The following is a 10,097-nucleotide window of genomic DNA, read 5'->3' as shown; positions in this document are numbered from 1 at the left end:
CCTTCCATACCTCACAAGCAGCAGCTAGTTCAGGGCTCCATTTGCTAGCCTCACAGATAATTTCATTACCTTCGCGAGCAATTTCCTACTTAACTCTTACAATTTAAGGTTTAAAGGGAATTATACAACATTATATTATCTAGAAAAATCCAGTATATATAAAAAGGGAAAAAAGAAAGTGATATCAAATATTTTCTCCTGATATAATAACATTATATCAGCTAGATTTTGCTCAGATCTTGAAATCCGAAACTACACCAAGAACTGTTTCGTTACTGGAAAAAACTGAATTTACTCCCTGGGAAGCAGTTAGCAGAAGAATAAATGCTTCAAACTAGACAAAAATTCCAGAAACCAAATTAAGACAATTGTAGAAATTATGAGGAGACATAGGTAACACAATGTTAATAAAAAATATGGCAGTAGTTACTTCATACAAAAACTCATAGCCATAATGCTGAACCCTTCGTTTTGAGAGACTTTTCCATGGCCTACCATCCACTGCTGCAAGGAGTTCCTGACAAAATATAAATAAATAACCTGAGATAAAGAAGGAAAACACCATAAAGCTTCTTTCAGTTATTCCTGACACAAAAATCTGGAATACAAACAAAAAGAGAGCAGTAAGAGACAGGAAATCAGCCCAAACATAGTCAAAAGAGACATAAGGATCATAACTTCCTCTTCTTCAGTGGTAACGAAGTCATGCAACAAGTAAATGCCTGGAATTCCCAACTCCGAATCCAGCAAACATACTGAAACTGAATCCTTCACCTGAACCCAGGAAGGCATTAAGATTTGATTCATGGACAACAAAACAACCTCATTAATTGACTGAAAGTTGAAATGATTAGTATCTTTAACAAATAATAAGCGAAAGAACCATGACATGAAAGTTGTTTCAAACTCAAATTTTCTAGTCTGAATCTTATATATGGTAAATTATGAACTGCCTAATCTAATGCAGTATTGCAGTAACAATAAAAATTTCACAAATGTCAGTGTTGAGATACATTCAACGTGTCCTCTGTTAGAAGAGCCCCTCTATCAAAGATCATTTTGATGAGATGATCAGGACTATAAAAGCTAATGCATCATTTTGCATGATATATAAACACCAGATAAATGAAGGAAATGCAACTTGATCTGTACTTAAAAGAACATGGGAGATATAGAATTAACTACCATTGATCATGCCAATGAAAATTCCAGATTTTTTTGTATCAACAAAAATAATTTATTAAATATCATAAAAGTGTAATACCAAGCAATGGCCACTTAACAAATCCTATTGAATATTCCCCTAAGGAAAATGATTGCATCCCAGAGGATGTCTCACCCAATCAACTTAATTAACAAAAAAGTATCTAGGGATTTTTGTAGTGATGCTTTCCCACTCCATGTTTATATAAATACCCTAAATGCTTTTTTCTGCAGTTCGAAATGATGAGCTAGCTCACTCTGTGGTGATCCTAACACTGTCCTTTGTTTAATTATCTCCTTCAAAACTTGACAGAATATTGCAAACTGAAGCATAATTCCACATGCTTTTTTTTTGGTCCTCTAAAGATGAAAGAGAAGAGGCAAAACTGTCCTTCAATGCCCAACACATCATGAAAATTAAATAACATATAAAATCAGTCAAATCTGCAACACCCCCCACCCCCGCCACCTCTTTTCCTCAAAGCAAATCTGCAGAGTATTGGAAAGCTGGTCTGGATTTATGATATGGAGATCAATGATTAGAAAGCACCCTGCATGTTGGTTTTATACCCAGATAGCATATGGTGAGCACTACAAAAGAAAAGGATCTGAAGTAGATTCATGTAATTAAGGGTATGTCTGATGAAGCAGTAACTAGTTTAGAACAACTAGACATCGTAGCATGGTTCTAATCATAATAGCTTTAAACTAGAGAGCAGCACTGAGCTTGTTACCACATGATGCAGTTGGGCATTGGGCTTGAGATAGCCTTTAATTTGATTCCCTTTTTCTTTCCTTTTTAGGGTTAGAATTAGTATGGCAGATTATTATTTGATGAGATTTTATTTGTATCTTAGTTTAGATGCTATATTTGTTCCAGTTTCAATTAGGAAAGTAGGTTTATTTTCAAGTCTTTAAATAGTGTTTCTGTACCCAGCTGAGGAGGGATTTTTGAATTGAATGAATTTGAACAATGATGTTTTGGTTGGAAACCATGGCTGCCGACCCTCTTTTCCTCCCTCTCTAAGATTCACTTTCTTCTCCCTTCTTTTCTTTTTCGTCCTTATTTTTTCATACTGTGATTTTCCCCTCTGATCTTCTTCTTCCTTTCTTCTCTGTATTCTGGTTTTTTTTATCCTGTTCTGGGCGACAGTTGCAGCCCTACTGAGGTGCTTCGAACTCAGCTGTGCGTGAGTTGTTTGGGTTGAGATGTTGGTTGAAGGTACCCTGCCCTAGGCGACACAACTCCTGGAATTTCCCCTCCAAAGCTGGAACTTGCTGTGAAGAAACCCAAACCAGAATCAGAACTGGTTTATTACCGCCAAACCTAGTTACAGGCTTGAGATACTCCAGATCTGGGCTGTCGTGGGTCTTGTGGTGCTGGCTTTGTAGAAGACTTGCTATTGTGACCTTACGTTTGAAGATTCAGGCCAAACCGAGGCCTATCGGCTGAGTTCTATCGACCTAAGTTTTCTTCTTTACCGCTGGTTTCTGTTTTCAGTCATGACTTAAGGTTGAAGAAGGTGGTTTCTCTATATTACAAGTAAGGACATTTCAGAATTACATAAAACCCGCCCCTTGCTGAACTTTTGTTCTTTTAACCCACTTTTTTTTAAATTCCAGAATAAAGCCCTTATATTAAATTTTTAGTTCTAGAACTACCCTAGCTATCTAGTTATTTCTAAAGCCCTGCTTGTTTCTGAAATTACAAGAATACCCTTCAACCATTAAATTTGAGATTTTTAGTCATTCTTGTGGGCCTAAGCGATCCAATTTCAGTCTTTGGAATCTGGATCCGCATCACCATACATATGATTATATTAGCCACATGCGTAGTTCTGGTTGACAAGACCAGGGATGAGGTAAATACAAAAACAATTCAGCCTTATCCCATCTGAATGGGGTCGGCTATATGGATCCGATCAAAGGCAGCAAAAGAAAAAAAGACAAAAAAGGGTAAAAACTCACTTAAAAGGGGTCGGCTAAAGTAAAACAGAATATATGGAGGATGAAAGGAGGTAACCAAAGTAACCCTTTTCATTACTGGTACGACCATCAATAAGAAGGGAGAAATCAGAGTTATCATTGCCTTAATATTAGAGGAGAGATGATGAAGTGGATACATGCTTCAATAGTGTCATGTGATCAACAGCCTATTGAAAGGTGTAATGAAGTCTGGTTTTTACAAAAGAAACACCTATCTGCCCTTCTCAAAAGATCTACTATACAGCAAGCTCAGATGTGGGAACAAAAGTCAAGTATTAACTTGACACATTTTGGGGATGCAAGTGCCAAATTCTTTCATATCTACATCCTTAATTGAAGAGTAAAAAACTGCATATCCTTCATCAATCATAACGGTTTGGATAAGCTGAAGCCATCAACTCACGCTTCCACAGCATTTATTCTTTGTGCAATCCCTCTATTGATGAAGTTTATTTTCAAACGATTAGGGGCAAAGTCTCCAGTTCTGACAAAAGTATTGTTAAGGCCTAAAACAATGGAGGAGATCACTCAAAATGCTATGAACATGCCTGCTTTGAAGTCCCCCGGTTCAGACAGCTTCCCCGGAGTTTTCTATCGCAGGATATGGACTCTATTAGTTATAATGTTATTTCATCAGTTCAAAGTTTCTTTACTATTGGTTGCTTCCCTCATGCTCTCAATCATACCTATCTCTTCCTTATTCCAAAAGTGGAGTTTCCATCAGCCTTGGGAGACTTCCGGCCAATTATTTTCTGTAACATCTCATAAAAATTCATATCTAAAAATATGGTGAACCAATTGAAGCCTTTGCTACACAACATCATCTCTTTTAATCAAAACGGATTCATCAAAAGCAAACACATCCAGAATAATGTTTTAATTTTATATGCATTTTTACATACTATATCTAAGATGAGGAGAAGTAAATTTGGTTATATGTCTGTCGACCTGGATTTCAGTAAAGCCTATGATAGGCTTGAATGCAGTTTCCTTAGGGCCACCCTTCTCAACTTCGGATTTGCTCAAAAAATGGTGGATCAAATTATGTTCTTTGTGGAATCTACTCAGGTTGTCATTCTGCTTAATGGCTCTCCTCTCCAATTTTTCTCTCCCACTCGTGGTCATGGTTTAAGAACTTGGCAAATCTCGCCAATATATTTCACCACTTTTTTATCAAGACAAAATTAGGTTCGAAAATGAACAACATGCAATGTCTCACTCGAAATTTTGGCATTGCACCTAAATTTCGGTTCCTTATGTGTTGTTTTGGAAAAATGATACAATTCTACTAGTATTTAAGAAAATGTCTCGTTGAAATTTCGACCTCATCTCACTAGGTTTTGCTGATTCGCCTCTATTTACCTTTAGAAGCTCAAATTGGTCTCCAAGTTCAAATTTTTGCCACATAATCACCTCAAGGACAAGGACCACACTAAATTCAAGCCAAAGGACTGCCATTGCTGAAGATCTACACACATTCAAGTTGAACAGGTAAACCACTATCTACCAAAATTACTTTTTTGCAAAAAGTAACATAAATACATTTATAAAAAGCCTGAGGGAGAAAGAATCGAGGATACCGGTCTGGTGCCTTTGTCCTCCCTTCCTCTGTCATCAAGCCTTTTGAGAGCCTTCTCTGCTTCTTCAACTGGAAAGTCTCGGATTCTTCCAAATTCCCCAGCCCTCTCAGTTGGAAGAAGGTTTGCCTCCCGAAATCTGAAGGAGGGTTGGGAATTAGAAGAATTAAAGATGCCAATTCTGTGTCATCAAACTCATCTGGAAGATTGCCTCCAAACAGAAAAGCATTTGGGTTGACTGGATTCTCTCTGGCCTACTCAAGCATAACTCTCTCTGGACTACCCTTCCAATCCTGATGCCTCTTGGATTTGGAGAAAGATCCTTCAGCATAGATCCCTGGCTCTTACTGCCATTTCTTATTCCATTGGGAATGGTCAATCTACCTGTGGAAGAACCCTTGGCATCCTTCGAGCATTCTTGCCCTTCTGGTTTCTCCCAGAGTCATATACTCCTCCGGCCTTCATGCAAAGGCTATGGTCTCGATTCTTTCTCCCTGGGGCTGGTTGCCTCCATCCTCCTCCCTCCTCTGCTAGATCTCTGGTCCTCCCTCCCCCCTCTCCCCCTGGGCACAGAGGCAAAGAAGACCATTGCATTTGGCTCCCCTCTTCCAATGGGTTATTCTCTTCTGCCTCTACTTGGTCTTTTATCTGTTCCCCATCTCCGTCAGTTCCCTGGCATAAACTGCTCTGGTTTAAAGGTCATATCCCCCACCATAGTTTCACTCTTTGCCATTGCCTATCCAGTTGTCTTCCAACCCAATCCTTCCTCATCCACCGCAACATCCCCTCTAATCCTTCCTGTTGCCTATGTCCCTTGGGCATAGAGGATACCCCTCATCTCTTCTTCTCCTGTCCCCTTTCCTGCCAAGTCTGGAAAACCACCCTTTCCAAATGTTGGCCTGCTAGAAGACCCATTCTTCTTTTGACAAAGAATGTATCTGGGTTGATATGTCCTTCTCTGGATCGACCATTTGTGATACTATTGGTAAATTGGTCTTTTGTGCAACTATTAACCACCTCTTGATGGAGAGCAACATCCGTAGATGGACTGCCAAATCCCGATCGCCGGATAAGATTTGGAAAGCTATCTCCTTTGATGTTGCTTCCAAAGCCGAGGCTCTCCTTGCTAGACACAACCGGCCCATCCCTATCTCCCCCAGAAACTCCCACATCATTTCTTCTTGGAACTTTCAAGCAACCCTCACCCACCACCCCCTCCACCCCCCATCACCCACCACCCCTCATCCCCCACCTCCCCACCCCCTCACCCCCTCACCCCCCTCGCCCCCCTCATCCCCCTCACCCACCTTCCCCTCACCCCCCTCTCCCCAGCACCCCCAGCCCCCCTGATTGCTTGTGGCTAGCCCCCCTCCCTCTATCTTAGTTCCTTGATGGTTTTCGTTTTTATTTTGTTTTAGTTTGCTCCCCTTGGGTTGGCTTCTCCTTGTTGGCTTAAGCCTCCCTCCCCCCCTTTTCCCCTTGTATATTCTTCCTCTCTTGGTAATGAATTATTTATTCATCCAAAAAGAAAAATATAAATATATTTTTGTTGGTGATGGGTTTTTTATATGTCCAACACCAGAGGCCAATCTACAACCTCACAGTATCAGATTTTCCTTTTTTTTATAAATAGTTATAAACCAGAAAAATACATTTTCCAATTTCCATCATAGAAAAAAATTAAAAAGTATAGTTAATCAAGACTGGATGGGGATTTATTATATATATATATATAGGGACTTGGGACCAGGAATTACATACTTACATGATTATGTGAACTATACTTTGTGGGTTGCACTTTGTTCCACTTTTATATCACCATGTCATAAGTTACGAGTTAATTAATCAATATTTTGTTTGATCATGGCATGGATCCATTATTTATTTGTTTTACTACCTTACTCTATCTTGTATTAGTAAAACAATGTGTAGAATAGGAAATACTACATAACATATACAAAACAGATTGACTGTTGTAGCCAAACTAGGGAGCAGCTCCAAAACACCACTATGTGTCTTCTTCTTTTTTTCTTGTATAGTCAAATTCTAAATATGTTTATTTACCTTAAAAAAAGTTTCTCACCAAGTTCCAAATCATAATATTGCTATTTGACTACCAAAACAGCCATTCAGGAAAGAAGGAAAAAAAAACCAAGATCTCGGCAAAATTTCTGTATTTCGGTGGTTTCTAAACCACCACCAAAACAAAATGAGATCTTGTACCTTGCTCATGGTTTGAGACAAGGAGACCCTCTCTCATCTTATCTTTTTATCCATTTTGCAGAAGTATGTTGTCCATAAATGGAGGATTCGATTTGCTTCCTGGAACATTGGTTCACTGATGGGTAAGACCGTAAGAGTTTGGAGCTGACAGATGTTATAAGGAGAAGGATTAACATTGCATCCATTCAAGAGACTATATGAAAGGTCATAAAGCTAAGATGTTGATGGACTTCAAACTATGGTATTTGGGAGCCCAAAGTGGTAGAGGTGGAGTTGGCGTACTGGTGGACAAAGATCTAAAGAACAATGTGGTGGATGTTAAAAGGGTGGGAGATAGGATTCTATCCATGAAGTTGGTGTTAGATAAAGAGGTTGTCAACATTATTAGCGTATATACATCTCAAGCAAGATTGGATGAAAGCTACAAGTTACATTGGGAACACAGATGATTTGATGCATGGTTTTGGACTAGGTGAAAGGATTATTATAGGAGGGGATCTAAATGGACACATAGGTAGGATAGGAGAGGTTATGGAGAGGTTCATGAAGGATATGAAGTTGGGGAGAGGAATGAGAAGGGACCTCAGTTTTGGACTTTGCGACAGCCTATGATCTATCCATCGCAAACACTTTTTTTGCTAAGAGGGAAGAACATTTGATTACCAACAAAAGTGGGCAACATTCCAGCCAAATAGACTTCTTGCTCACTAGCAGGTCCGATACCCTAGGGAGAGGTTAACATCTCAACATAGATTGTTGATCTTGGGCATGTGCTTCTATTTGTCAAAGAGTAAACCGAGGAAACCTATTTCCCCAAAGGTAAGGTGGTGGAGATTGAAAGGAGAGTCCTTGGGGTCTTTTAGAAATAAAGTGGTGAAGCAGGGGAAGTAGGATTGTAAAGGGGATGCCAACATAATGTGGAATGAGATGGTGGATTGCATTAAGAAAGTTGCTAAAGAGGTTCTAGGGTTGTCCAGGGGTACTTAATTGGCCCCCAGAGAGACTTGGTAGTGGATGAGGTAGTCCAGGCAGCCATCAAGATTAAAAAGAATAATTTTAAGATTTTGCAAAGTACTAAGGAGGTTGATGATAAAGAGAGATATAAATCCGCCATAACGAGGCAAGGAAGATTGTGGGAAAAGCAAGGGCAAGGAAATATGATGACTCGTACAACAATCTAAATACCAAGGGGAAAAGACTATTTATAAGATAGCCAAAATACTTAAAATGAAGAGTAAGGATCTTAATCATGTTCGATGTATTAAGAGTGATGATGGTAGAGTGCTTGTGAAGGATAAGGGCATGAAAAGGAGATGAGATGAGTATTTTTGTGACTTAATGGAGACAGTCCTAGTAGGAGTGGTTTGAGTATCCATTTTGACAACATGCATTGATATGTACGTAAGAATAGGATAAGAGTGACCAAGGTTAAGGAAGCTCTAAAAAAGATGAAAGTAGGGAAGACACCAGGCCTGAATGAGGTCCCAATTGAAGTGTGGAAGAGTTTGGGACTATGTGGAGTTGTATGGCTAACCAAGTTTTTTAACAAGATTATAAGCACGAGAAAGATGCATCATAAATAGAGGAGAAGTATTGTAGTCCCAATCTACAAAAATAAAGGTGATATCCAGAGCTGCAATAACTATAGAGGCATAAAATTTATGAGTCATACTATGAAATTATGGGAGAAGGTAATAGTAGTCCGCAAAAGAAGAGATTAATATCTCAGGAAACCAATTCAGTTTTATACCAGGGAGATCCACAACAGAAGAGATTTACCTTCTAGGGAGGCTTATAGAAAAATCTAGAGCATACAAGAGGGATCTCCATATAGTCTTCATCAATCTAGAAAAGGCCTACGACAGAGTCTCAAGAGAATTAATCTAGCATGTATTAGAGACAAATGGGTGTCACGCAAATACGTGGATATAATTAAGGACATGTACAGGGGTGTGGTGACTAGTGTGAGATTTGTGGGAGGTCAAGTTAGTGAGTTCCCAATTACAATTAGGTTACATCATGGATCCACATTGAGCCCTCATCTGTTTACACTTATCATGGATGATTTAACAAGGAACATTCAAGGAGAGATCCCGTGGAGCATGCTTTTTGCCAATGATATTATAATGATGGGTGAAACAGTGGCAGAGATTAATGATAAGTTGGAGTTATGGAGATCTACATTGGAATCGGGAGGTCTTAAGATAAGTAGAACGAAGACGGAGTATATGTTTTTATAATCGAACCAGTTCGTTTGTCTATAAAGGATGGACAATTTCTTATTTATCAAACCATAGGTATTTCATTGGTCCATAAAAGTAAGCACCAAACTAATCAAAGATGGCGAGAAAAAAGATATATTGAAATGTGTAACTTTAGTCAATTGAGAACTGACAACGAAGGGTTTAAAATTAAGGGGAGAGAGATCCCATAAAATGATTATTTCAGATATCTAGGCTCAACCTTAAACAAGGAAGGTGAGATAGACGATGATGCTTTCCATAGAATTAAAGTAGGATGGATGAAGTGGAGAGATGCGTCTGGAGTGTCATGTGATCAATGTATTCCTCTAAAACTTACAGGAAAATTCTACAAGACAGTTGTAAGACCAACTATGATGTATAGTGCGGAATGTTAGGCAGTCAAGAAGCATAATATAGATAAGTTGAGTGTGCCAGAGATGAGGATGTTGAGATGGATGTTCAGCAAAACTCTGAGAAATAGAGTGAGGAATGACCAGGTTAGAGCTGACTTGGGAGTTGTCCCGATTCAGGATAAGCTTAGAGAATGTCGATTAAGATGGTTTGGACATGTCCAAAGGAGGCCTTTGGAAGCTTTAGTACTAAGGAATGATCATATCCAGATGGGTGAAGATAAAAGGGCTTAGGGCAGGCCGAAAATGATGATTGATGAGTTGGTAAGGAGAGACATGCAAAAGCTAGGTTTTGACCCTAGTATGGCATCTTACAGAGTTGTATGGAGGGCAAAGATCCGTGTTGCCGATCATTCGTAAGTGGGATGTCCCAGAGGTGTTGTGGCCTTTTTCTTTTTTTCCCTCTTTTTTTCTCTTTTTCCCCTTTCTTTCCTCTTCTTTCTTTTCATTTTTTT

General features: G+C 39.1%; 1 protein-coding gene across 3 annotated transcripts in view; it reads right to left on the bottom strand.

Annotated features, from left to right (window-relative positions):
• Nucleotides 1–10,097, bottom strand: part of LOC122081925 (alkylated DNA repair protein ALKBH8 homolog) — a 46,327-nt gene that overhangs the window by 32,151 nt on the left and 4,079 nt on the right. For 2 of the 3 annotated variants that reach the window (XR_006141255.1, XM_042649342.1), the window contains exons 2-3: nucleotides 679–774; nucleotides 431–517 (exon numbers count right to left, since the gene is read on the bottom strand). Coding sequence is in view for 2 of the 3 variants with exons in the window: in XM_042649342.1 (XP_042505276.1) it covers nucleotides 431–517; nucleotides 679–774 (183 nt within the window). In the remaining variant the exon portion in view is untranslated. The remainder of the gene's footprint in view (nucleotides 1–430; nucleotides 518–678; nucleotides 775–10,097) is intronic. The other variant, XM_042649343.1, reaches the window with a different exon arrangement.

Source organism: Macadamia integrifolia, chromosome 6 (assembly GCF_013358625.1).
Source record: "Macadamia integrifolia cultivar HAES 741 chromosome 6, SCU_Mint_v3, whole genome shotgun sequence".
In the NCBI taxonomy this organism is placed as follows: Eukaryota; Viridiplantae; Streptophyta; class Magnoliopsida; order Proteales; family Proteaceae; genus Macadamia; species Macadamia integrifolia.
This window is presented reverse-complemented; position numbering and strand designations above follow the sequence as displayed.